Below are 27,647 nucleotides of genomic sequence, written 5' to 3' on the forward strand. Positions count from 1 at the left end.
TATGTTGCCCAGGATGGTCTGGAACTCCTGACCTCAAGTGATCCTCCTGCCTCGGCCTCCCAAAGTGCTGGGATTACAGGCGTGGGCCACTGTGACCAGCAGCTATTTATTTTCTTTGGTATGTGTGTGTGCGTGTATGTATTGAGACGGAGCTTGCTCTATCGCCCATGTTGGAGTGCAGTGGCACGATCTCGGCGCATGCAACATTCGCCTCCCGGGTTCAGGCGATACTCGTGCCTCAGCCTCCCGAGTACCTGGGATTACAGGCGTGCGCCACCATGCCCAGCTAATTTTTATATTTTTAGTAGAGACGGGGGATGCGGGTGGGGGAATTTCACCAAGTTGGCCAGGCTGGTCTCGACTCCTGACCTAAGGTGATCTGCCTGCCTCGGTCTTCCCAAAGTGCTGGAATTATGGGCATGAGCCACCGCGCCGGGCCAGCTATTGATTTTTTGAAAGGATTTAAAAAAAAATAATGTTGCTTTGAAAATTTTTATTTATGAGTAGCTCTTTTGGTTAAAACTTGGCTATGGTTTCTCTGGAGTGATCCTGAGTTGGATAATTTTGGGAAAGTGAGAAAATCTAATTAAAAACATTTTCAAATGCTTATTAATTGTAACAAAAGAGAAATCACAGGATCCATAAAGAGCGCTAGCCCGAAACGTCTTTTGATGCAGTAATTCCTGGGCGCCGGCATCGCTCACATTCTCCTCTCAGAATTACACCGGGAGGGGTCGCGAACCCCGCTGGCCGCTCTCTGTGCGATCCGGAGGTACCCAGACAGCGGACTCCTTGAGTTCACAGCCCGGATGCAGAAGGGAATCCTAGCAGCGCCGCACCGGATGTATGAGTGGAAGTGACTGAGGTCAACTCACGACCGATTGGTTCTCCCGAGTGGACCCAAGCCTGTTTTCACCTGCCACTGGCCGCGTGGTTTGTCTATTTGAACAGTCCCCGCCCCCTGGAGAAGCCGGGTCCTGAAGCTTCACTTCTTCTTCATTACTATTGGCTTGTTTTTCAGTCCATCTTCTTCCTATACCTGTCGATTGGTCCTCAGGGCTGGGAACCCTCCTTCCCTCGCTCCCGGCTTAGAGGACAGCGGGGAAGGCGGGCGGTGGGGCAGGGGGCCTGAAGCGGCGGTACCGGTGCTGGCGGCGGCAGCTGAGGCCTTGGCCGAAGCCGCGCGGTGAGTCCAGGGCCTGGCATGACCCCTCTAAGGCGGCGTAATGTCCAGACCCACGGCCAGGCTGCCTGTGGGGGGGCCAGGGGAAGTCGCCCGTCTGGGACGTGGGGTCCCCACATTGCCGGCCCCACTACCTGGGCACCATCTGAGGCCTTGACTCCCACCCCTCGGGGCATCGCCCACCTCCCCGGGACCCCCAAGAGACCCCTGGACCCTTCGGCCCGCGGTACGTCCGCCCGAAGGCCGGCCCATCAGCTCTGGTACTGCCCTTTGGGTCTTTTGCCCGTCACAACCACCCTTTCTTCTGAGCCACGTACAAAAATTGTGTATCTCTGCCCCAGGGAACACCAGCGTCCGTGTCAGCCCCTTGTCCTCCACTGTGGACACGTCTCAGAGACCCAGTCCCCGAAACTGAGCTCGGTTACATCGTTGGAGTACATCCTCTCTCCCTCTCCCCCAGCCCCATCCCTGTTTCCCCCATCCAATTTTAACTTCCTTAAGCCCTATAAACACCCTTAGGATATTTGACTTCAGATATCCTAAGTTTAATTGAATTCAGTCTGGAGCAGATGGCCTGTGGGCCTCAGATCATATAAAGATACACTGGTTCTTTCCTGAGAATAGAAATCCCTTGCCAGCCTCCTTCCCCCCTTTTGTACGCACACACATTCACACAAACTGGAGTAGATTTATTGGTAGGGATTCTTAAGTTTCTTCTCCCCTAAAGGATGACATTTCTTTCTGCAGTCTTCTTATTGGCGGTGGAGTATTTGAAAGCTTTTCAAAACCAATTATTCCCGGATTTTTCCTCTGTGCCTTACAAATTCGTTCAAAAATAAGAATTTTGAGAAATTGGTTTTGTAGCATAAGCTGAACATACTTGGAATAGGTGTATGTTACACCCACGGCAGTGTGGGCATAATTGAGGAATGAGGGAATGATCTCAGGAAGTAATTGGTGTTTTTTTTTTGTTTTTTTGTTTTGTTTTGTTTGAGACGGAGTCTCGCTCTGTCGCCCAGGCTGGAGTGCAGTGGCGCGATCTCTGCTCACTGCAAGCTGCGCCTCCCGGGTTCCCGCCATTCTCCTGCCTCAGCCTCCAGAGTAGCTGGGACTATAGGCTCCCGCTACCATACGGCTAATTTTTTTTTTTTTTTTTTTGGTATTTTTAGTAGAGGCGGGGTTTCACCGTGTTGGCCAGGATGGTCTCGATTTCCTGACCTTGTGATCCGCCCACCTCGCCCTCCCAAAGTGCTGGGATTACAGGCGTGAGCCACTGCGCCCGGCCAGGAACTAATTGGTTTCTTTTAGCTTACATTTGAATTGCTAGTTCCCTGTAGAACTGCATTGTTCAGTACAAGAACCACCAGCCACATGTGGCTGTAGAGCACTTGAAATGTGACTAGTCCAGGCCAGGCATGGTGGCTCACACCTGTAATCCCAGCACTTTGGGAGGCCAAGGCGGGCGGATCACCTGAGGTCAGGAATTTGAGACCAGCCTGGCCAACATAATGAAACTCCATCTCTACTAAAAATACACAAAAATTAGCCAGGCATGGTGCTGCACATCTGTAGTCCCAGCTACTCGGGAAGCTGAGGCAGGAGAATCATTTGAACCCAGGAGGTGGAGGTTGCAGTGAGCCGAGATCATGCCACTGCACTCCAGCCTGGGTGACAGAGCTAGACTGTCTCAAAAAAAAAAAAAAAAAAAAAGTGACTAGTCCAAATTTACATTGTTGTAAGTGTAAAATGCACGTTAGATTTTGAAGACTCGCTAAAAAAAAAGAATGGACACTATATCAATTTTTTAAATATTGATAACATGTTGAAATGATATTTTGGATATATTGGTTTGAGTAATTAATTTCACCTGTTTCTTTTTACCTTTTAAAATATGGCTACGAGCAGGTTTAAAATTACATATGTGGATCATTGTATGTCCTCTTTTTTTTTTTTTTTTTTTTAATTGAGATGGAGTTTTGCTCTTGTTGCCCAGGCTGCAGTGTAATGGCCCAGTCTCAGCTCACTGCAACCTCTGCCTCCTGGGTTCAAGTGATTCTCCTGCCGCAGCCTCCCAAGTAGCTGGGATTACAGGCATGTACTGCCACGCCTGGCTAATTTTGTATTTTTAGTAGAGACGAGGTTTCACCATATTGCCCAGGCCGGTCTCAAACTCCTGACCTCAGGTGATCTGCCCTCCTTGGCCTCCCAAAGTGCTGGGATTACAGGCGTGAGCCACTGTGCCCGGCCTATATTTCCATTAGACAGTGCTGCTGTAGAATAATAATCTCTCTTTTTAGACTGAACTTGAGGAAAGGGGCAGTCTTAGTCATTTTTAATTCTTTCCCTACCTCCCGACATTTGTTACCTGGCACTTTGCCTTGTACATAGTAGTAGTAGTAATAATAGCTAACAATTATTAAGAACTTAGTATATGCCCTGTACTGTTTTAAACACTTTTTGACATGTATTAAGTCATTTAGTTCTGACATCAACCCATGAACTAGGTACTATTATCTTCCTATTGTAGTTGAAGAAACAGACATTTTGAGTGTCTTTCTGGAGGTATATAACCTTGTTTTTGTTTTCGTTTGTTTTTGTTTTGAGACAGTGCAGTGGCAGGATCTCGGCTCACTGCAACCTCCACCTCCCAGGTTCAAGCGCTTCTCCTGCCTCAGCCTCCCAGGTGACACGTGCCACCACGCCCAGCTAATTTTTGTATTTTTAGTAGAGATGGGGTTTCACCACGTTGGCCAGGCTGGTCTCGAATTCCTGACCTCAGGTGGTCCTCCAGGCTCAGCCTCCCAAACTACTCAAGGTATATAACCCAAAGATTCAAACTCAAGTAGGCTAGGCCGATAGCCCACAATTTAACCTCCCTACTACACTGCCTCTTTTAAACATCAGTCATTGTTTAATGAATCTAGGCTTTCTAAATGTTCCTCAATAAGATCTCTCAACCTTTTTAGAATCCCCTGCCTTGACAAGGGCTAGGGGGAGATCTGTGTTGGGTGACCAGGGCCATAAGTAAATTTATCATCATACTTTCTTATCCAGAATATTAAAGGAAACTTCTCTCTAAAGAACCTCAGGGCAAGATGCTTGGAACCGGACCTGCCGCCGCCGCCACCGCTGCCACCACATCTAGCAATGTGAGCGTCCTGCAGCAGTTTGCCAGTGGCCTAAAGAGCCGGAATGAGGAGACCAGGGCCAAAGCTGCCAAGGAGCTCCAGCACTATGTCACCATGGAACTCCGAGAGGTGCTTCTGGGATCTGGGGCCAGTCATTGTGGGATGTTTGGGCTAAATGTACCATCACTGGTTTACATTTTTTTTTGGACAGCTAAGTGAGGATTTGGAAAACAGAGATTATTTTAGAAAGGCACCCAACCTCTCACATCCATAAAACACGCAGGTTCTTTTGCAGCAGTTGCACATTTTTGTAGCATTTTTCTTGTTTGTGGTCACATTTTAGGGGCCAGAATAGACTTAGCTGTTTCTTTTAACTTTTTAGTTTTTCCTTACCACATACCACACCCTCAAATGCTTTCTGTCTGATAACAGTGATTGGGATGGGTTTGGAGAGTTGAGAGCTACGGGCTTTCTAAATAGAGACCAGACTTGAGGTCAGAGACAGTATCTTGTTTCTCCTTGTATCCTTGGTACTAGAAAGAACCTAGGACAGGACATTTTCTGCCACAGAGTAGATACCCAATAAATATTTGTTAAATAATCAGATGATTGCAAGTTCAGGTGTTCTACAGTGTAATCCTATAGAAATGGGCAGTAGCTTGTCTTCTTTGGTTTGAACTATACCGCCTGCCTCTCAGGATCTAATCTTTAGATGCCAGCCCACTCCCACCACCACAGTCAGAGAATTATTAGAAATTGTTCTGATTATATCGTCTTTTGCAGATGAGTCAAGAGGAGTCTACTCGCTTCTATGACCAACTGAACCATCACATTTTTGAATTGGTTTCCAGCTCAGATGCCAATGAGAGGAAAGGTGGCATCTTGGCCATAGGTAAGGACAGAGTCTCTGGTCACAAAAACAACACACTCACCTTTGTGCCCACTGCACCCTGTGTCTGCCACTTACTGGATACTAGTTCATATTTGCTTAATGAAATTTAAGCCCATGGCTTTTAATTCTAGCAGCAGTCCTGGGCCACAGGAAAAACGTATTTTTAGATGTGGAAGTGGAGTCTTGGAACCATCGAGTGACTTTTCAGACAGTTTACCAGAGCTGAGACTAGAAGCCAGCTTTCTTTCCACTCCTTCATATTGCCTTTTGTGGGCTCTGCTTCCTCAGTAGAGCAGGATTTCGCATAGTGGGGCTCATGAATGGAAAAGTGGAATCGGTATAGTTAATAAAAGGCAGGTCTTTTTTTTTTTTTTTTTTTTTTTTTTTTTCCAAGATGGAGTCTCACTCTGTTGCTGGGGCTGGAGTTCAGTGGTGCGATCATGGCTCGCTGCAACCTCCACCTCCTGGGTTCAAGCGATTCTCGTGCCTCAGCCTCCCGAGTAGCTGGAATTACAGGCACCTGCCACCATGCCCGGCTAATTTTTGTATTTTCAGTAGAGACAGGGTTTCACCATGTTGGCCAGGCTGGTCTCGAACTCCTGACCTCAAGTGATCTGCCCACTTTGGCCTCCCAGAGTGCTGGGATTACAGATGTGAGCCACCACAACCGGCCAGGCAGGTCATTTTTAACTTCTAAGGACTGGTCATCAGTCCTGTGAATTATTATCCAGTCCCAGTTGTTTTCCCTTTTTTGGGGGGTAGCGGAGAAAATTATACTAGCATGAGATTATTTTGCTTTATGTAAATATTTCTGGCACAAGTATTAAATATGTGGGTTAAAATGAAAATTGTCTTTGTCCTTGCCATCTAGAAATGTACTCAAAGTAGAATGGAGGGATCACTCGCCAGCTTTTTTTTTTTTTTTCCCTGAGACAGAGTCTCGCTCTGTCGCCCAGGCTAGAGTGCAATGGTGTGATCTTGGCTTACTGCAACCTCTGCCTCCCAGGTTCAAGCAATTCTCCTGCCTCAGCTTCCCGAGTAGCTGGGACTACAGGTGCATGCCACCATGCCTGGCTAATTTTTTTTTTTTTTTTTTTTTTGTATTTTAGTAGAGATGGGGTTTCACCATGTTGCCCAGGCTGGCCTCGAACTCCTGAGCTCAGGCAATCCGCCCGCCTCGGCCTTCCAAAGTGCTAGGATTACAGACTTGAGCCACCGCACCTGGCTGGCACTCTCCAGCCTTTAGTTGAAGTCTGCGTACTTTCCTGGCCAGCATACACCCCGTCATCACCTTTTGCCTTCCTCTCTTTTCCAGCTAGCCTCATAGGAGTGGAAGGTGGGAATGCCACCCGAATTGGCAGATTTGCCAACTATCTTCGGAACCTCCTCCCCTCCAATGACCCAGTTGTCATGGAAATGGCATCCAAGGCCATTGGCCGTCTTGCCATGGCAGGGGACACTTTTACCGCTGAGTACGTGGAATTTGAGGTGAAGCGAGCCCTGGAATGGCTGGGTGCTGACCGCAATGAGGGCCGGAGACATGCAGCTGTGAGTGCCTACAGGGAGGAGCACAGCCAGGCTTGGGGAACGATGGTGTCATGGTGGGGTCTTTTGCTTCCTTCTGAGGCTCATTCCTTAAAAAAGCTGGTTAGAAGAGCTAGGATTCCAGGCTGTGAGATGGGGTAGAGTCCGTCCTTAAGAGAGAATCTAGCAGTGGTGTGGTGGGTATCAGAAGCATTGGCCGCATGCTTTCCAGTCTGCTGCCCTTCAGAGGAGGCAGTACTGTGAGGAGGGGGCATGGTACCAGGAGAAGGACACACACTTGGACCCTGGCTCAAGTCTTGGCTTTGCAACTTCCTACCTAACTGTAACCTGGGGCAGCTTCTGACCTTCAGTTTCTTCCTCTGTCAAATAAAAATAATAACAGGATTAAACATTAAACAGGATTATGCATTCAGTAAATATTTACTATATACCTACTGTATTCCAGGTAGAGTTCTAGGCTATTAGTACAGTGGTAAAGAAAGCATAAAACACATCTGCACTTCCAGAGCTTATGTTCAAACATTACAAGCATTTTGTGTTTGTAAACAACCTAGGATAATGAACACTGAGCTGTTTAATCAATTTTGCTTTCCTTCCTCTGTCCCCAGAATTTCCTAGCTAGAAGAGTGAGCAAGCCTTCTCTGTTCCTAGTGTGTATGGCTCTAAGATGACAAGAGACTGTACTCCTGAGAGAACAAAACTCTGGTACCAATGAGAGTTCTTGGTTTGCTTTTTTCTCCAGGTCCTGGTTCTCCGTGAGCTGGCCATCAGTGTCCCTACCTTCTTCTTCCAGCAAGTGCAACCCTTCTTTGACAACATTTTTGTGGCCGTGTGGGACCCCAAACAGGCCATCCGTGAGGGAGCTGTAGCCGCTCTTCGTGCCTGTCTGATTCTCACCACCCAGCGTGAGCCGAAGGAGATGCAGAAGCCTCAGTGGTACAGGGTGAGGAGATGGCTCCATTCCCACCACTAGCAAAGCACATCTACGTAGAGAATCACCTGGCCTAAAGGGCAGCCACAGGCCCTTGCCATGGAGCAAGAATCACCTTTTGGTTCGGTCTCAAATGAATTTGTTTTTTTTTTTTTTTTGAGATGGAGTCTTGCTCTGTTGCCCAGGCTGGAGTGCAATGGCGCAATCTCGGCTCACCACAACCTCCACCTCTTGGGTTCAAGCGATTTTCTCCCACCTTAGCCTCCCGAATAGCTAGGACTACAGGCGTGTGCCACCACGCCCAGCTAATTTTTGTAATAGAGACGGGGTTTTGCCATGTTGGCCAGGCTGGTCTAGAATTCCTGACCTCAGGTGATCCACCTGCCTTGGCCTTCCAAAGTGCTGGGATTACAGACATGAGCTACCACGCCCGGCCTCCAGTGAATTTTTTTATGCTCAGTATGAATCAATAGTTACTTTATTGCATTTTATTAAAGCAAACATCTATTGATAGTCACACCATTATTCTAGACATTATTTTGTGTATGACTAAGAATGCAAATATGCCAATTAAACTGTGACTTGGTACCTTTTTTTTTTTTTTTTTTTTGAGATGGAGTCTTGCTCTGTCACCAGGCTGGAGTTTAGTGGTGTGATTTTGGCTCACTGCAACCTCTGCCTCCTGGGTTCAAGTGATTCTCCTGCCTCAGCCTCCCGAGTAGCTGGGACTACAGGCATGTGCCATCACGCCCAGCTAATTTTTGTATTTTTAGTAGAGACAGGGTTTCACCATATTGGCCAGGATGGTCTTGATCTCTTGACCTCATGATCCACCCGCCTTGACCTCCCAAAGTGCTGGGATTACAGGCATGAGCCACTGTGGCCGGCCGACTTTGTACCTTCTTCTTATTAATAATTAATTATAAGACATCTCAGCTGGATGCTCACGTCTGTAATCCCAACATTTTGGGAGGCCAAGGCAGGAGGATTGCTTGAGCTCAGGAGTTTGAGACCAGCCTGGGCAGCATGTGGGACCCTGTCTCTCCAAAAAATAAAAAAATTACCTGGGCCTGGTGTTACACGCCTGTGTTCCCAGCTATTTGGGAGGCTGAGGCGGGAGAATTGCTTGAGCCCAAGAGATCAAGGCTGCAGTGAGTCATGATCACGCCACTACACTCCAGACTTGGCAGCAGAGTGAGACTCTGTCTCAAAAAAAAGACATCTCTTCAGAGATGTTAAAATATGGAAAAATAGGTGTCTCAAAATCAGTGAGATACAAATGATACTAATTTAGAAAGTGCCAGTTCTTTCTGCTCTAGTATCATAAGGCCTGTGCTGATTACTGCTGCAGAGGGAACTTATCAGTGAGTCTTATATTAGAAAAAGAGCTCTGAACATCGGATTGGGAGACCTGGGTTCCAGTCTTGCCTTTGCTGTGTGATCTTGGACAAGTCACTTAAATTCTTTGAGCCTGTGTTTTTAGCTGTTAAATAGGGATGATGATGGTATCTTCCTCAAAGGCTTATTATGAGAATTGAAGCTGGGGCCGGGCGTGGTGGCTCACACCTGTAATCACAGCACTTTGGGAGGCTGAGGTGGGTGGATCACTTGAGGTCAGGAGGTTGAGACCAGCCTGGTTAACGTGGTGAAACCCTGTCTCTACTGAAAATACAAAAATTAGCCAGGCGTGGTAGTGTGTGCCTGTAATCTCAGCTACTCAGGGGGCTGAGGCAGGAGAATCACTTGAACCCAGGAGGTGGAGGTTGTGGAGAGCCGAGATTGCGCCACTGCACTCCAGCCTGGGCGATAGAGCAAGACTCCGTCTCAAAAAAAAAAAAAATTGAAGCTGAATTAAATAAAAGAGATTGATCAGTTAGTTTTGTTGATAACTGGCACAAGGCACTAAGCAGGCGTGGTAGCACCTCAGAACCCCCAGTGTAGATGGGATGGGCCTATATTCTTTCTGGGTTTGTACTCTGTCTCTAATGAGGGCACCTTGTCTCTCTACATAGCACACATTTGAAGAAGCAGAGAAGGGGTTTGATGAGACCTTGGCCAAAGAGAAGGGCATGAATCGGGATGATCGGATCCATGGAGCCTTGCTGATACTTAACGAGCTGGTCCGAATCAGCAGCATGGAGGGAGAGGTGAGAAGCCACGGCAGAGGGGAGTCCAGGTTCCCCATGTACCATTCTGTGAGTGAGGCAAGGCGAGATCCATGTCCTCATGGAGCTGACATTTTGTGGCGGGAAACATAATAAATAAGTAAATAAGATAATTTCAGATAGCAGCAAGTTCTATGAAGAAAGTCAAACCAGAATAGGATAGAGAGTGACGGGGAGGGGGTGAGTGGAGGGTCAAGGAAGGCCCTCCCTGAGGTGGTGTTATTTGAGGGGGGTCCACATGACACGAAGGAGCTACCTTGCAGCAGGCCAGGGGACTGTGTTCCAGGCTGAGGCTTTGAGGCGGAAGAGTGTGAGACATTGATGAAACAGAAGGAAGGGAAGTATGGCTGGTGTACTGGGAGCAAGGGAGAGGGAAGGAGGGGCCAAATTAATAGGCCCACGGTTCACAGTAAACACGAGCTTTCGCAGGGGTAAACATTGGAAGTGTGCACACAGGCGAATAATGTGATGTCATGCGTTTCTAACAATCACTGACTGCTTATAGGAAAAATGTAGGAAAAGGCAGGAATGAAAGCAGGGAGACCAATTAGGAGATGTGTTGGCTTGAGAAGGTGGATTTAAAAGTGCATGGATTTTATTAGGGAAACAGCCTGGGAGAAGGGTCGGACCACAATGCACATCTGACCCTGAGTAAGCAAGAGGGTAAAATACAGATAGAAGTGTTCTAGCCTACTCTGCAGGGCCACCGCGGGGTCCTCAAGCCAAAGTTGGCCGTCGGAGAGTTCTGTGTCTCCCAAGAGCAGGATAGCCTTAGCAGCCCTACTGTGTTCTGTCATTGGCTGGGAGCAATGGGTGACGTTGGCACAAACTTAGTGATGGGTTTCAGAGCAGCAGCTGGGGCCCTTGGTTATGCGCCTTGTAGTTGGAGGTTGCATTCTCACAGCTGCCAGACGAAGCTATTACAGTAGCCTGGGTGAGTGACAGTGGTGGCTTTGACTAGGAGTGCTGGCACAGATACTGAGAAGTAGTTGATTCAGGATATACTTGGAAGGTAAAGCTTCATCTGTGAGACTGGCTGTGGAAAATGAGCTGTGAAATTTTACCCCAGGGATTCCTGCTTATAATAGACACAGTGCTTGTTGGATAATAGCCATGCCCAGATGTGGGAGCAGCGCATGCAGCAGTGTGCAGAAGCAGGAGGAGTCTGGCTTCAGATCCCCACCACTCTGTTGACTGTGTAACTCAGGCAAATTACCTGTTTAGCCTCATTTTTCTCCCTTTGGACAGGGACTCTTACCTACCTCATTGGGCTCTTGTGCGGTTTCTAAATGACGCTGGCCCTCTATGTCCATGAGTTCTACATCTGGATTCAACTAGTCATGGTTCACAAATACCCAGGGCCGGGTGCAGTGGCCCACACCTGCAATTTCAGCACTTTGGGAGGCTGAAGTGGGAAGATACACTTGATCCCAGGAGTTCGTGACCAGCCTGGGCAAAAGACGGTGAGACCGTATCTCTACAAAAAAATTTTTTTAACTTTTTAAAAAGAAAAAAAATCAAGGAAAAATCAAACAATTTAAAGATAATACAAATTTTTAAAAATACAGTGCAACAAATATTTACATAGCATTTACTTTGTATAAGGTATTATAACTAACATAGAGATGATTTAAAGTATGTGGGAGGCTATACATAGGTTATATGCAAATACCATGCTACTTTATCAGAGGGACTTGAGCATCTGCAGATTTTGCTATCGCAGTGGGTCATGGAACCAACCCCCATGGATACTAAGTGGATGACTATGTATGTGAAGTGTCCAGCACAGCACCTGATACGTAGTGGGCATTCTATAAATGGTAACCTTCAGATTTTACCTCCTGAGTTTAACATGATGTTTTCCACTGTAATCTAGTCAGCTCTGAGATCTTTGTTTCCTCCCATTAAAACAGGACAGTATCACCTGGCTCATAGAGTGGTTGTCAGATTTCATTGAAATAGTTCTTGTGAAGGTGGTTTGTAAATTATAAGAAACTATCCAAGGCTGGGTGTGGTGGCTCATGTCTGTAATCCAAGCATTCTGGGAGGCCGAGGTGGAAGAATCACTTGAGCTCAGGAGTTTGAGACCAGCCCAGGCAACATAGTGAGACCTTGTCACCAAAAAAAAAAAAAAAAAGAAAAAGAAACTATCTAAATATAAGGTATTAAAATTTCATAATTTGTTCATTCATTCAACACATATTAATTGAGCACCTAGTATATGCCAGCTACGCTGTGTCCTAAGAGCTAGAATACTCCAGCAGTGAACAAAATAGATTCCATTCTTGTAAGGGAAGATAGATAATATACAAGTAAAAACCTAAAAACCTATTATATATCATATGGTTATAAGAGCTATGGAGAAAAGTAGGGCAAGGAAGGGGAATAGAGAATGCTCACCTGGATTAAGGATTACATTTTAAAACCTGTTGCCATTTGAGCACAGCCATGAAGGAGGTTAGGAAAAAGCCCTACAGGTATCTGGGGAAGAGCATTCTAGGCAGTGGGCCCTGAGGCAGGAGCATGCTGGTGCATTAGAGGAGCAGCAAATACTGCAGTAGCAGCTCCCCTACCATGGCCGAGCAGAGTGGAGAGGTGTGTGGGGATATGGGGTCAGAGGAACACGTAAGGGAAGGAGGGGGCATATCACATAGGGCCTTTGTGTGGGAAGCGGGAAGCTGTAAGTGGGCTTTGAGCAGTGGAGTGACATTTAACTCATATTTCAAAAGGATCATTCTTGCCATTGTGTTGAGAATGGATTGTTAGAGGGTCAAGCAGTAAAGCCAGGAATCCAGTTAGGAGGGAATTGCCACAGTCTTAGTGGGGGATATTTGTGGTTCAGACCACAGTGGGAGCTATGAAGTTGCAAGAAGCAACTGGATTCTGAATTTGGGATTTGCTGATGGTTTGGAGGTAGATGGAGAGAAAGAAGTGTCAAGGTGTTTGGCCTGAGTATTAGGAGGATGAAATTGCCATTCACTGCAGTGCGAAGACTGAAATGGGAAGAGCAGGCTTGGGGGAGAAGGCTGGGAGTTTGGTTTTAACCTGTTAACTTAGAGACCTGTTGGGCACCTGAGTGGAGATACTGAATAGTTCTGGGGAGAGAGCTGGGCAAGGGGGATGGATTTGGGCATTGTCAGCGTATAGATGTTATTTCATCATGAGACTGGGTGAGAAGCACAAGGGAACTAGTACAGTTGGAGAAGAGATGGAGTCTGCGAACCTGAGGTCAGGAGATGAAGAGGACCAAGGCAGATGGGGAAGGAGCAGCCAGGGAGGGAGTAGGAGAGTCAGGAGAGTTTAGAGTCTGAGAAGCCAGGTGAAGAAAGGGCGTCAAGGAGGTGGAAGTATCAGTTGGATGAAACGCTGCAGATAAGTCAAATAAGATGAGGACTAAGAATTGACCATTGGATTTAGCAGCTTAAAACTCATTGGTGACTTTGACAAGAGGAGAGGACAAGATTTTCTGAAAAGTGAAAATATGTGTGTCAAGAAAAGTTTAGAAGTTTGGAAAACTTGTATCTCCTTCTCAATTTGGAGTCTTGGAGGATGAGTACTCCCCAACCCCCCTCCCCCAGCCCCCAAAACTGAGTCTTGCTCTGTTGCCCATTTGGCGTGATCTCGGCTCACTGCAGCCTCCGCCTCCTGGGTTCAAGCAATTCTCCTGCCTCAGCCTCCCGAGTAGCTGGGATTACAGGCATGTGCCACCACACCCAGCTAATTTTTGCATTTTTAGTAGAAACGGGTTTTCACCATGTTGGTCAGACTGGTCTCAAACTCCTGACCTCTTGATCTGCCCACCTAGGCCTCCCAAAGTGCTGGGGTTACAGGCGTAAGCCCTTGCGCCTGGCTGAGGATGAGTGATTAAGCAGCCCTTTGTAAAGGGAATAGACATGAGTTCTCAGTCAGCTTATTCCATACTACCTGTGGAATCCTAGGATTCTGAGAAAATTACTTGGTTAAGTTTTTGTTTTTTGTTTTTTTGAGACAGAATTTCCTTCTTGTCGCCCAGGCTAGAGTGCAGTGGTGTGACCTTGGCTCACTGCAACCTCTGCCTGCTGGGTTGAAGTGATTCTCCTGCCTCAGCCCCCGAGTAGACAGGACTACAGGCGCCCGCCACCACTCCTGGCTATTTTTTTGTATTTTTAGTAGAGACGGGGTTTCACCATGTTGGCCAGGCTGGTCTTGAACTCCTGACCTCAGGTGATCCGCCCACCTTGGCCTCCCAAAGTACCAGGATTACAGGCATGAGCCACCACGCCCGGCCTGCTAAAGTTTTTACCTGGGTTTCTAGGGAGAAGAAAGAGATCAGACAGTCCTTAACAGGATGCTGGCAGGGGAGCTCCCATCACCTTTGCAAGCCTCATTGCAGTGGCCTAGGTCAGTAGTCACAGCAATATGCAAGTCAGCCCTTCCAAACCAAGTGAGGAGTCCTGGGATGTGAGAACCCTTGGCAAGGCAGCCCTCTGCTGCTGCTTTATTGTTCAATAGGTGGTGCTCTTCTGCCTAACTTAGAACAAAATCAGGTCCCTTGCAAAGTTCTGGGGAAATTGTAACCCTAAACATGAAGAGTGGCCACCCTTCACTTTGGAAGTAGTTGCGTTTCAGGATTAGGCAAATGTAATGGTCTGTGGAATCCACAGTGCCCAGTTTGAATGCCAGTCATAAGTAAAGATGACTTTTTTCCTCCTCATATATATAGCGTCTGAGAGAAGAAATGGAAGAAATCACACAGCAGCAGCTGGTACACGACAAGTACTGCAAAGATCTCATGGGCTTTGGAACAAAACCTCGTCACATTACCCCGTTCACCAGTTTCCAGGCTGTACAGCCCCAGCAGTCAAATGCCTTGGTGGGGCTGCTGGGGTACAGCTCTCACCAAGGCCTCATGGGATTTGGGGCCTCCCCCAGTCCAGCTAAGTCCACCCTGGTGGAGAGCCGGTGTTGCAGAGACTTGATGGAGGAGAAATTTGATCAGGTAAGTGGTGAGAGGCCCTTTCCCTCTTTTCCTAAGCTCCACACCTCACTTTTCCCCTGCCAACCCTTTATCCTTCCTCTCTCAGGTGTGCCAGTGGGTGCTGAAATGCAGGAATAGCAAGAATTCGCTGATCCAAATGACAATCCTTAATTTGTTGCCCCGCTTGGCTGCATTCCGACCTTCTGCCTTCACAGGTGAGGATGTCCATGGAAGACATCATTACCCAGCTCAGGGTAAACAGGGAACAGGTGATTCCAGAAAAGCCAAATATCTTTTCCTTTGAAGCAACGCCAATGAATCTCTGATTTCTTTGCCTCATGTCCAATTTCAATGATATTTAGTTCAGGTTTTCTAATGTCACAGGCAGCAGACACAGGAACAGTCAGAACAGAGAGGCAGTTCTACGGCCAAGCATGTTCTCATGTATGGATGCCAACAAGTTCACAAGTAGACTTAAAAAAGACCAAAGGAAGGGCAGTTTTGATGTAGCTCCTGTGCAGTATCTACGTCAAAGCTTTGTGATTCAGCGAGGGTTTGGGGATCATCCTGCTTCTGTGCCTGAGGTGGTCACCAAGCTGCCTCACCACTTGCAGGCAGCATCAATCCCTGGCTCCTGAAGCTGGCCCAACTCAGAGTCCACCTTCTCAACGAAGCCTTCCTGGATTGCTCCAGCTGTAAATGTCCTTTCCTTCATCCATCATAGCCCTCAGCTGTGCAAAGGTTTGGCATCAGACCTGAGATGAACCCCACCTCTGCCCTTAACCATGAGGTTTTGGACAGATTACTTGACCTACCTGGGCCTCAGCTTCCTGACTTGTAAAATCAGAATAACAATCTCTGCCTCCCAAAATGAGCAGCATTAATGTCTAAGCACCTACTATAGTGCCTGGCACAGAGCTCTAATAAGTGGGAACCATTATATATTATTACAGCCTCCTCAAGCTACTTCAAATCTGTTTTGGAAATAGAGTAGAGGTAAAATTTATAATGCTCCAGTTGCCTGTTCATACTTAATGTCCTTGTCTTACCTCTCTACTTGCTGAGTGTGGGCACCCAATCTTGAACATCTCTTCCCACTTTACCGTGGTGCTCATTGCCCGTGCTTAGTGAAGCATTCAGGACCCATTGAGAGCCAGGAACATAAGCAAAAGGCGAGCCTGGCCCTCAGCAGACCCTATTCCCTAGCACAAAGACTCACTTTACGCCACCCAGCCCAGACAAACCACTGGAGAAATGTAGCTGCTCAGGTGTTAAACATGCTGCTCGAAAGAAGTAGAACATGTTGGGTGAGGACGTGACAATTAGCCACATAAAACCACTGAACCAGAGAGAAATAACAGAAGGAAAATCACCCATATTTTGTTAGTTTCTATTGTTCCGGCCTGGCACCCAGCAGCTTTTCTCTTTTTTAATGACCAGACAGGCTGCTGTTCAGCAGAGCTTTAAGTGATCTTGGATTGAAAGTGTGGTTCAAAAGGAACTAATAACTAGGCCACATTTGATCAAAGTCTGGCACGTTACCCTTGTAAGTTACCCTTGTAAGTTCAGAAGGCTGCCTAGCAGCAGGATACGAAGGCTCAGAGGGCCCTAGATTTCTTCTTTTGATGTGGGTGTTTGTTATTGTTGTTGCTCTCTTTTTTAAGGTTAGTCAAGGTTGTTTTATTAAATGTGCTAAAATATGCCAGTGACATTCAGCCTGGGCACGCCGTATAAGTATTTGCTTCATTGCATAAGTACTATTTATTTAAAGCTTGCAGTTTGGAAGTTATTGCTTAAACTTAATGGTATAAGCTTTAGAAATACAAAAAAATACTCCAAGACTGGACTAGAATCTCTACAGTCAGATTTCTAATCTCAGGATGCTAAATCCAGAAAAGAAAATTATACTTTCTTGGGGTTTTTTTTGAGACAAGGTCTTGCTGTGTCACCCAGGCTGAAGTGCAGTAATGCGATCACAGCTCACTGCAGCCATGACCTACTGAGCTCAAGTGATCCTCTCACCTCAGCCTCCCAAGTAGGTAGGACCACAGGCGTGAGTCTCCACACCTGGCTAATTTTTTAAATTTATTTTTTATAGAGATGGGGTCTCACTATGTTGCCCAGGCTGGTCTTGAACTCCTGGGCTCAAGCAATTCTCCTGCCTTGGCCTCCCAAAGTGCTTGGGATTACAGACATGAGCCGTGGCGCCTTGCCAAGAAATTATACTCTTGATTTTAGCCCATTTCCTGCCGAAATGCTATCCCCTTAGTTTTTCTTGTTGACCCACTCTAATTTTAGGGTTGTATCACCTTGGTCACCTGCCTTCAAGCCCCAGCATGCCTCATTGTCATTTGACCACAAGAGCCATGGGAGAAAACATTTCTCAGAGTAAATGCAATCATAGTATGTGCTATTTTAGGAGTCTAATTCATTGTCTAAATGTGGTTCTGGTAGCTTTCAATACCCCTAACTTCCTAAGGGATGTGTGGTTTTCCCTTCTCTCCTATTTTATGTGTGCTACTGGTGCCTGGACTTGGGATCAATATCAATGGAAGAGAAGAAATAAATAGACAAGAAGCAAGAATCAGGAAATTCCAGCCTTCATAGGAGAAATAACACTTTAGCTTGAATTGTATGAGAATTGCCTACCCATGCACACTGGCTTATGTAAACTTAATGAAAATATACATATGGCTTTCCAAATTACAGACTAAATCTTCTTCTATTAAATATAGCTGTCACAAAAATCTCTAGGTAATAGCAAAATGATTTCCAGGCCTATGCTGAATGGAATGGCCTGTTTATTGCAAACAGTGCTCAGTATTACAGTCATATATTGCTTAACGATGGGGATACATTCCGAGAAATGCGTCCTTAGGAGAATTTGTCCTTGTGTGAACATCATAGAATGTGTTTACATAAACCCAGGTGGTATAGCCTACTCTACACCTAGCTCTGTGGTGTAGCCTTATTGCTCCTGGGCTACAACTTGTACAGCATGTTACTGTAATGAATACTCTAGGCAACTGTAAAACTGGTAAATGTCTGTGTATCTAAACATAGACATAGAAAAGATATGTAAAAATATACTGTATTATAATCTTATGGGACCACCATCATATACGTGGTCCACTGTTAACCCAAACGTTGTTAAGTGGCACACGACTGTACTGTTTTTTTGTCTGTTTGTTTTACTGAGACAGAGTCTTGCTCTGTTGTCCAGGCTGGAGTGCAGTGGCACGATCTTGGCTCACTGCAACCTCTGCCTCCCGGGTTCAAGTGATTCTCCTGCGTCAGCCTCCCGAGTAGCTGGGATTACAGGCGCGTGCCACCATGCCCGGCTAACTTTTTGTATTTCAGTAGAGACAGTTTCATCATGTTGTGCAGGCTGGTCTCAAACTCCTGAGCTCAGGCAGTCCACCCGCCTCGGCCTCCCAAAGTGTTGGGATTACAGGTGTGAGCCACCGCGCCTGACCCTGTACTGGTTTTTTATTAGTTTGAGACAGGGTCTTTTTTTTTTTTTTTTTTTTTTTAAATGAGATGTAGTTTTGCTCTTGTTGCCCAGGCTGGAGTGGAATGGCATGATCTTGGCTCACCACAACCTCCGCCTCCCGGGTTCAAGCGATTCTCCTGCCTCAGTCTCCTGAGTAGCTAGGATTACAGGCATGCACCCCTATGTCCGGCTAATTTTGTATTTTTAGTAGAGACGGGGTTTCTTTATGTTGGTCAGGCTGGTCTCGAACTCCTGACCTCAGGTGATCCGCCTGTCTTGGCATCCCAAAGTGCTGGGATTACAGGCATGAGCCACTGCGCCTGAGACAGGGTCTTATTCTCTTGCCCAGGCTAGAGTGCATGGCTCTTGGCTCAGTGCAGCCTCAAACTCCTGGACTCAAGCGATCTTCCTCAGCCTCCCAAAGTGCTGGGATTAACATGCGTGAGACACTGCACCTGGCCCATGACTGTACTTCAAATTTCATTATAATGTAAAATTGTTTAGATGATCTTCTCTGTTTTTTTTTTTTTTTTTTGAGATGGAGTCTCGCTCTGTCGCCCAGGCTGCAGTGCAGTGGCGCGATCTCGGCTCACTGCAAGCTCCGCTTCCCGGGTTCAGGCCATTCTCCTGCCTCAGCCTCCCGAGTAGCTGGGACTACAGGCGCCTGCAACCACACCCGGCTAATTTTTTGTATTTTTAGTAGAGACGGGATTTCACCGTGTTAGCCAGGACTGTCTCAATCTCCTGACCTCGTGATCCGCCCGCCTCGGCCTCGCAAAGTGCTGGGATTACAGGCGTGAGCCACTGCGCCCGGCCGATCTTCTGTTTTTAAACAAGGTTTGACATATATTTCTTAAGCAAGAGCATGTAATTCTTATGTCAAAATGTAACAGTAATGGAGACAATTCCGTGATATTGTTTTGGCAACCTTTTAGGTTTTTTGGGTTTTTCTTTTTGAGACAGTCTCTCTGTCACTCAAGCTTGAGTGCACTGCTGCACGCGATCACACCTTTCTGCAGCCTCAACCATCTGGGCTCAAGTGATCCTCCTGCCTCAGCCTCCCGAGTAGCTGGGATTACAGGCATGCACCACCACACCTGGCTAATTTTTATTTTTTGTAGAGACAGGGTCTCGCTGTGTTGCCCAGGCTGTTTTGAACTGCTGGCCTCAAACACTCCTCCCTCCTTGGCCTCCCAAAGTGTTGGGATTACAGGTGTGAGTCACTGTGCCTGGCCACTTTCTTAATTTATTCTTAAACTGAATTGCTTTATAGGACCTTTGACCATTGATGTGTAGACCCTAACCCTGACCTGGAGCTATCTACTTTGTCTTTTCTGTGCTCAGATACCCAGTACCTCCAAGATACCATGAACCATGTCCTAAGCTGTGTCAAGAAGGAGAAGGAACGTACAGCGGCCTTCCAAGCCCTGGGGCTACTTTCCGTGGCTGTGAGGTCTGAGTTTAAGGTCTATTTGCCTCGCGTGCTGGACATCATCCGAGCGGCCCTGCCCCCAAAGGACTTCGCCCATAAGTAAGCACCTCTGTTATGATTTCACCTTCCACTCCATTTGGTTGGAGAGGAAGGACGCTCTATCTCAGATCCACGGAGCTTACGCCCATTTTTTGCATCATTAAACTCCAGGGTATAGCAAATCATATGAAGAACAGCCCTTCCTTAGTTGAATTCTAAGCTTTTCCAAATGAAATAACATAATATGAAATATTTGGGGAGGTTGAATACCCTGAGAACATGTGAGATGCCAATGCTGTTTTCAGTGTTATTATTTACTGGGAATCTGCTAGTTTTGCTTTTTTCTCTGGCTTTTAAACGTCTTATTTTGATATAAGACCTAAAGAGAGGAATCCTCGACTGGAACTGAAGGGACCTAAGGGTCATCTTTTTCCTCATCGCTGAAGTTGAATAAGTTATTCCACCTCTTTAAACCTCCTGGCGAATAAAATACGAGAAAACCCCTCAGCATCCTGCCAGACGGAGAGGCCAGGGTGTCTTCGCTAACGCGAGGGGGTCAGTGTTCATCATCCTTTGTCTCAGGGTTGTCTTTATACTTCCCTGTTTATTAGCGAAGATTGCTGTGGTGAATTAATACGCCCCACTACTCATTCTTTTTTTTTTGAGATGGAGTCTTACTTTGGTTGCCCAGGCCGGAGTGCCGTGGCACGGTCTTGGCTCCCTGCAACCTCCTTTTCTCGGGTTCAAGCGATTCTCCTGCCTCAGCCTCTCGAGTAGCTGGGATTACAGGCATGTGCCACCATGCCCAGCTAATAATTGTATTTTTTTGTAGACACAGGTTTTCACCATGTTGGCCAGGCTGGTCTCAAACTCCTGGCCTCAAGTGATCCACCCACCTTAGCCTCCCAAGTAGCTGGGACTACAGGCGTGTGCCAGCATGCCCAGCTAATTTTTGTATTTTTAGTAGAGGCGGGGTTTTGCCATGTTGGCCAGGCTGGTCTCGAACTCCTGACCTCAGGTAATCCACCCACCTCCGCCTCCCAGACTGCTGAGATTACAGGCGTGAGTCACTGCGCCTGGCCCCATTCTAAAGCCCAGCATTCTCATCATAGAAGAATTTCTTTCCATATGATGGCTGTATACTGCCTTCTTGTCCCTGATGAACACCTTGTTCAGCTCTCTTCCTACATAATTATCTTGGTGAGCACCACACTAACCCATATGGTATAGCTGTGTGAATTCAGAAAAAGGGCCCCTTCTTTAAGACACTTTACTGCCATCTGCTGGATTGTTGTAGAAATATACAAATCTACAGTAATTGTGATGTGATGGGCCTGTTTGAACTGTGGTCTGGACAATTTGCATACCCATCTGTGGTAGCCCTGCCTGAGTAACCTGCTCTCCTTGCCCCAAGGTAATTTTGAGGTAGGACATTAAAGAATGTCATTATGTCTCAACTAGCCACTCTTCATTTCTCTGCAGGAGGCAGAAAGCTATGCAGGTGGACGCCACAGTCTTCACTTGCATCAGCATGCTGGCTCGAGCAATGGGGCCAGGCATCCAGCAGGATATCAAGGAGCTGCTGGAGCCCATGCTGGCAGTGGGACTAAGGTGGGTGTCAGAAACCTGAGCTTGCCCTATATCAGTGTGAGGCTTGGCCCCCAGTGTTGGGACTGTTAAAAGAGTGAGGCATGGTTGTTTGCACATTCAGCTGGATGGACAGGATAGCTTAGACTAAACACACAGGCTAGTACTGAATCCTAGTTTCATCACTAGCTTTCTATGTGATCTTGACTAAGTTATTTAATTTCCCTGAGCCTCTTTTTTTTTGAGAAGGGGTCTTGCTCTGTTGCCCAGGCTGGAGTGCAGTGGCCCAGTCTCGGCTCACTGCAAGCTCTGCCTCCCGGGTTCACGCCATTCTCCTGCCTCAGCCTCCCTAGTAGCTGGGACTACAGGCGCCCGCCACCACACCTGGCTAATTCTTTGTATTTTTAGTAGAGATGGGGTTTCACTGTGTTAGCCAGGATGGTCTCGATCTCCTGACCTTGTGATCTGCCCACCTTGGCTCCCAAAGTGCTGAGATTACAGGTGTGAGCCACCGTGCCTGGCCTCATTTTTTTTTAATCTGAAAAGTGGGTACAATAGTAATTCTTATTGCCTAGGGTTGCTGTGGGTTCATGATATAGTCACTCTTAGCATCATGCCTGGTATATAGGAAGTACTTAATAAATATTTGCAAATATTTTGTATATTATTATTGAGCAAGTTGCTTAAGCTTCCTAAACTAAGTTCTCTTCATCTGTAAAATAAGGACAGTGTACTTAATCTGCTTCCCAGAGTGTTTGTTGTGACTTGGTCTTCTGTAGTGGCTGAATTATAGTGAGCAAGTCTTCTGTGACAAGAACCAGAAACTCATAGATTGTTTGGAGACCTGAGACTAAGCCAAGAGAATTTACACTTTTATTCTTATTTTATAATATCCTTTCTACTCTGAAGAACAGAGGCCTGATCCCCTTGCTGGGAGAGAAAGCTGCTTCTTCCCAAGAACAGACTGAGTGTCATGTGCCCAGCCCTTATGTGACTTGTTTCCTTCCCCTCAGCCCTGCCCTCACTGCAGTACTCTACGACCTGAGCCGTCAGATTCCACAGTTAAAGAAGGACATTCAAGATGGGCTACTGAAAATGCTGTCCCTGGTCCTTATGCACAAACCCCTCCGCCACCCAGGCATGCCCAAGGGCCTGGCCCATCAGCTGGCCTCTCCTGGCCTCACGACCCTCCCTGAGGCCAGCGATGTGGGCAGCATCACTCTTGCCCTCCGAACGCTTGGCAGCTTTGAATTTGAAGGTAAGAAATTACAATGGCTCTTGCCAAGATAGTGAGAGATGCTGGAAACTTTGGGAAAGGAATGAAGGTATCTAGGATTCCTGGATCTTGCTAGGGTGCTAAAGACAGGGTAGCTGATTCTGTAGCAGCTCATCCTTCCTATACTCTTTCCATGTATTGGTAATTCCTACTCTTTGTTTCTTTGTCCTATACTGAGTTTGGGGGCAAATGGTTTGAGGGAAAGTATACATTGATCGAAGGAAATAATGCTTCAGAAACAGATCCCCCTCACGTCCTCACTTTTCCACTTCTTTGTAGCTGAGATGGTATGTAATGCTTTAAAATGTGTAAGTAGGGGCTTTTGGGTGTTTCCATGTCTATGGCGGTATGATTTCTCTCTTTTTTTTTTTTTTGAGACAGAGTCTCTCTGTTGCCCAGGCTGATGTGCAGTGGCACGATCTCAGCTCACTGCAACCTCCGCCTCCTGGGTTCAAGCGATTCTCCTGCCACAGCCTCCCGAGTAGCTGGGACTATATTCGCGTGTCACCACACCCGGCTAATTTTTGTATTTTTGGTGGAGATGGGGTTTCACCATGTTGGCCAGGTTGGTCTGGAACTCCTGATCTCAAGCGGTCTGCCTGCCTCGGCTTCCCAAAGTGCTGGGATTACATCCATGAGCCACTGTGCCCGGCTGGCAGTATGATTTCTAAAAGTACCATACTGTGTAGTTCCAAACTGCAAATAAACCCATAATCATGCCCCACAGAGATATATTTCAGGGGGAGAAGTTGATACTTTTGAAATTTGAGATCATACGGGTAGTATTGGTCAAGACTGTGGGGAAACAAGCAAGTACAGAAAGCCTGAACATGCTGCCTGGAGACAGCCACCCATGGTTTCTCTATTGCAGTTCCTCCACTTAACATTGATTCACACCTGTGATAATTTATCTCTAGTGAATAGAAAGTAGCTATGTTTAAACCCAGACTACATAGACTCTTTGTCTGGTGTTTAAATCTGGGAACTAAAACAGGCAAGGTAAATTTGATCAAGAATTGTATTATCCTCTGAGAATGTAAGGGGTTGAGTTGGAATAAAACAAAATAATTTATTATTTAAAGGGAATATAAAAAGGCTAGGATTGGGGGATACCTTTTATCTATCTCTCTGCTCCTTCACCACCCCCTTTTGCCTTTCTGCTGATTGAAAGCCCCCTTGTTACCCTTTAAGAGTTCTGGGTCAGGCCTGGCATGGTGGCTCATGCCTGTAATCCCAGCACTTTGGGAGGCTGAGGTGGGCGGATCACAAGGTCAGGAGATTGAGACCATCGAGTTTCAACATGGTGAAACTCTGTCTCTAATAAAAATACAAAAAAAAAAAAAAATTAGCCGGGCATGGTGGTGGACGCCTGTAGTCCCAGCTACTCGGGAGGCTGAGGCAGGAGAATGGTGTGAACCCAGGAGGCGGAGCATGCAGCGATTGGAGATCGCGCCACTGCACTCCAGCCTGGGTGACAGAGCAAGACTCCATCTCAAAAAAAAAAAAAAAGAGAGAGTTCTGGGTCAGTATTGTATTGATCAATGTCTGGTTGAAAGTAGAATTAGTAGCCTCAAAATGGAAAATTCAGCTAGCAAGCTGCAGACCTACCTGTCTACAGCAGCAGTGTTTATTCTGTTTTCCCTCTGACTTTCTATCCAGGCCACTCTCTGACCCAATTTGTTCGTCACTGTGCGGATCATTTCCTGAACAGTGAACACAAGGAGATCCGCATGGAGGCTGCCCGCACCTGCTCCCGCCTGCTCACACCCTCCATCCACCTCATCAGTGGCCATGCTCATGTGGTTAGCCAGACCGCGGTGCAAGTGGTGGCAGATGTGCTTAGCAAACTGCTCGTGGTTGGGATAACAGATCCTGGTAAGGCTTCCCGGACAGAAGGAATCTAGGGGAGTTAAGGAGCTTAGGGCAGTTGGGAGTAGCCAGTTTCATTACATGGCCTCTCTAGAGTTCTTTGGCCTCAACAAGCTGATATTCAGCTATTTCTCTGCCAAGGCGTGTTAGGTGTGGCTACTGTAGCCTTTGGTGTAAGATAATCTACCTTTAATTCTTTTGTCTTTTACTCCTGTGAGTAGAGAAAAGAGTGACAGAGGTTAGATGAGAAAAAGCATCTGGAATCTTCCCACTTCGCTGATGGCAGTGGAGGTAGAAGCTGGGAAGGGCTGGAGTGATGGGGTCATGAAGAAATGTTCAAAGGCTCCATTGCTCTTGCAGACCCTGACATTCGCTATTGTGTCTTGGCGTCCCTGGACGAGCGCTTTGATGCACACCTGGCCCAGGCGGAGAACTTGCAGGCTTTGTTTGTGGCTCTGAATGACCAGGTGTTTGAGATCCGGGAGCTGGCCATCTGCACTGTGGGCCGACTCAGTAGCATGAACCCTGCCTTTGTCATGCCTTTCCTGCGCAAGATGCTCATCCAGGTAACTGAGGTGATGGCCAGACCCACAGGCAGGGAAGACAGGACTCTCACTGTGAGAGCTGCTTGAGGAAACGGAGTTGAGGACAAGGATGGGGGAGAAAGATTGAGGTACCTGGTAAAAGCCACATTTGTCTGCAAGGGTCCAAACGTTTCCCTGGCTTTATAATGGCAGTTCCAGTGCTCATCACCTCATGAGCCCTTTGTCAATATGACTCCAAGGTGATTCAGAGTCCTCTCATGCAGCTCTTTCTTTTTCCTGGCAAGTCGCCAGTGATCCCATTTCTTGGCCCTCTTTGCTTGCTGGATTGATCTGCTGCAGATGGTGTCAGACTTCCCAACACCTCCCTATCCTTCAACTCTCCTGCTTTTCTTGCTGGTGCCAGGTCAAGCACGGAGGCCATTTTTCTTCACAAAAATAACCAATGTGAGACCATTTCCACCGTTTGTTCTAATAGTCATTGCCCCAGTCTGTGATCCTGGCTTTCGTTCTTAAATAATATGAGAATGCCAAGCTCAGCTGCTTGGTCTGTAGCCTAAGGTAGAATTCCTCTGGAGACATGGCTCCTCAGTCTTTGTCTTCACCTACCTGAGTAAGTTCTGTGACCTCCTGGTGAGCAATACATGGTCCAGTCCTGCCTGGTGAAGTTATTTCCACCTGCCTCTTCTGGGTCTCTATGTTGCTCACCCACTCACTTCTGTCCCCATTGCTCAGTGTCTGCTTCCTGACCCTCCCTCGTGGTTTGTTTTGAAGTAAACACTTTTTGTAACATATAAGGAACTTAAACATAGAAAATCATTAATATACGTAACTCACTCTAGAGAAATGTTGTTTGTTCACAATTTGTTATAAAGTGGCTGTAAATTATATCATCAGTCAACAAATTAGGAAGTTGTACTTATGTTGGCACTTCTATTTTTAGTGTAATGATTTATTTAACTGCTGGCCTGCGTTAGAAGTGCTTGTCATTTTAAGTCTTAAAAAAATTCTTCAGTTATAGGAAGGAATAGAAATCATTGTTGAAGGCCGGGCATGGTGGCTCACGCCTGTAATCCCAGCACTTCGGGAGGCCGAGGTTTCCAGATCACCTGGGGTCAGGAGTTCAAGACCAGCCTGGCCAACATGGTGAAACCCCGTCTCTATTAAAAATAAAAAAAAAGTAGCCAGGCATGGTGGCAGGCATCTGTAATACCAGCTACTCTGGAGGCTGGTGCAGGGAGAATTGCTTGAACCCAGGAGATGAAGGTTACAGTGAGCCGAGAGCACGCCACTGCACTCCAGCCTGGCGACAGAGCGAGACTCTGTCTCCAAAAAAAAAAAAAATATGAAATCACTGTTGAGCCTGCGAGCTCAAATCATGCTAAATTAATTTGGCATAGAAATATCTCCTAAATGGCTGAGTGCAGTGTCTCATGTCTGTTATCCCAGCACATTGGGAGGCCAAGGCAGGCGGATCACATGAGCCCAAGAGTTTGACAAGACCAGCCTGGGGAACATGACAAACCACGTCTCTACAAAATATACAAAAGTTAGCTGGGTGTAGTGGTGCATATTCAGGAGGCTGAGGTGGGAGGATCACTTGAGCCTGGTAAGTTGTGGATGCAGTGAGCCATGATTGTGCCACTGCACCCCAGCCTGGGTGGCAGAGTGAGACCCTATCTCAGAAAAAAAAAAAAAAAAAAAGGAAAAAATAAGAAATACCTCCTAATGAGAATATCAATATGTTCATTCTGTCAGCAGACTTTTTGACCACATGCTACGTTCCAGGTTCTGCTGGGCACTGGGAATATAGCAGTCAACGAGCCAGGCGTGGCTCCAGTCTTCTTTCTTTTTTGTTTTGAGACGCAGTCTCGCTTTGTCACCAGGCTGGAGTGCAGTAGTGCGATCTTGGCTCACTGCAACCTCCACCTCCCAGGTTCAAGCGATTCTCCTGCCTCTGCCTCCTGAGTAGCTGGGACTACAGGCGCCCGCCACCACGCCCAGCTAATTTTTGTATTTTTAGTAGAGACGGAGTTTCTCCATGTTGGCCAGGCTGGTCTCAATCTCTTGACCTTGTGGTCTGCCCGCTTCGGCCTCCCAAAGTGCTGGGATTACAGGTGTGAGCCACCTCGCCCAGCTGGCTCTAATCTTCTTAAAGCTGATATTAAGCTATCAGGCCATCTCATTTTTTCAATATTGCAGAGTGTGAAGCTCCTTTGAATGAATTTATGTACTGAATTTAGCCCTTGAAACTTTAAAATTACTCTTTTTTGTTTTTAAACTTTGATATAGGTTTTTCCAAATTGAGTTGTACATTTTCATGCCTTGGTAAAGGCTTTGGTGTTTTGTTTTGAGACAGAATCTCACTCTGTCACCAAGGTTAGAGTGCAATGGTGGGATCTCATCTCACTGCAACTTCTGCCTCTTGGGCTCAAGCAATCCACCTGCCTCAGCCTCCCAAAGTGCTGGGATTACAGGCATGAGCCACTGTACCTGGCTGACTTTGGCCTTTCTTGCGGTCTTGGTCATCAGGGTGGGCATTGGTTATTGTTATTAGGATGCAGTGAGGCTCTTGGGCTCTGGAAGTGATCCTGGGGTTCTTTGGATT

The 27,647-nt window shown here is 46.8% G+C and overlaps 1 protein-coding gene across 5 annotated transcripts in view; it reads left to right on the plus strand.

The window, feature by feature from the left end:
- The first annotated feature begins 1,062 nt into the window (after nucleotides 1-1,062).
- MTOR (mechanistic target of rapamycin kinase) overlaps nucleotides 1,063-27,647 on the plus strand; it is a 156,909-nt gene continuing 130,324 nt past the window's right edge. Inside the window, exons 1-13 of one of the 5 annotated variants that reach the window (XM_055262403.2) lie at nucleotides 1,063-1,186; nucleotides 4,265-4,440; nucleotides 5,095-5,203; nucleotides 6,519-6,751; nucleotides 7,491-7,691; nucleotides 9,692-9,826; nucleotides 14,547-14,822; nucleotides 14,908-15,016; nucleotides 19,639-19,825; nucleotides 21,248-21,376; nucleotides 22,366-22,610; nucleotides 24,288-24,503; nucleotides 24,858-25,063. In XM_055262403.2, the coding sequence (XP_055118378.1) occupies nucleotides 4,279-4,440; nucleotides 5,095-5,203; nucleotides 6,519-6,751; nucleotides 7,491-7,691; nucleotides 9,692-9,826; nucleotides 14,547-14,822; nucleotides 14,908-15,016; nucleotides 19,639-19,825; nucleotides 21,248-21,376; nucleotides 22,366-22,610; nucleotides 24,288-24,503; nucleotides 24,858-25,063 (2,208 nt within the window). In that variant the 5' untranslated portion in view covers nucleotides 1,063-1,186; nucleotides 4,265-4,278. Of the gene's footprint in view, nucleotides 1,187-4,237; nucleotides 4,441-5,094; nucleotides 5,204-6,518; nucleotides 6,752-7,490; nucleotides 7,692-9,691; nucleotides 9,827-14,546; nucleotides 14,823-14,907; nucleotides 15,017-19,109; nucleotides 19,132-19,638; nucleotides 19,826-21,247; nucleotides 21,377-22,365; nucleotides 22,611-24,287; nucleotides 24,504-24,857; nucleotides 25,064-27,647 lie in introns of those variants that run through there. The other 4 variants (XM_055262404.1, XR_008653986.2, XM_055262405.2 and 1 more) reach the window with 4 other exon arrangements.

This window comes from Symphalangus syndactylus, chromosome 22, assembly GCF_028878055.3.
Source record: "Symphalangus syndactylus isolate Jambi chromosome 22, NHGRI_mSymSyn1-v2.1_pri, whole genome shotgun sequence".
Classification (NCBI taxonomy): domain Eukaryota; kingdom Metazoa; phylum Chordata; class Mammalia; order Primates; family Hylobatidae; genus Symphalangus; species Symphalangus syndactylus.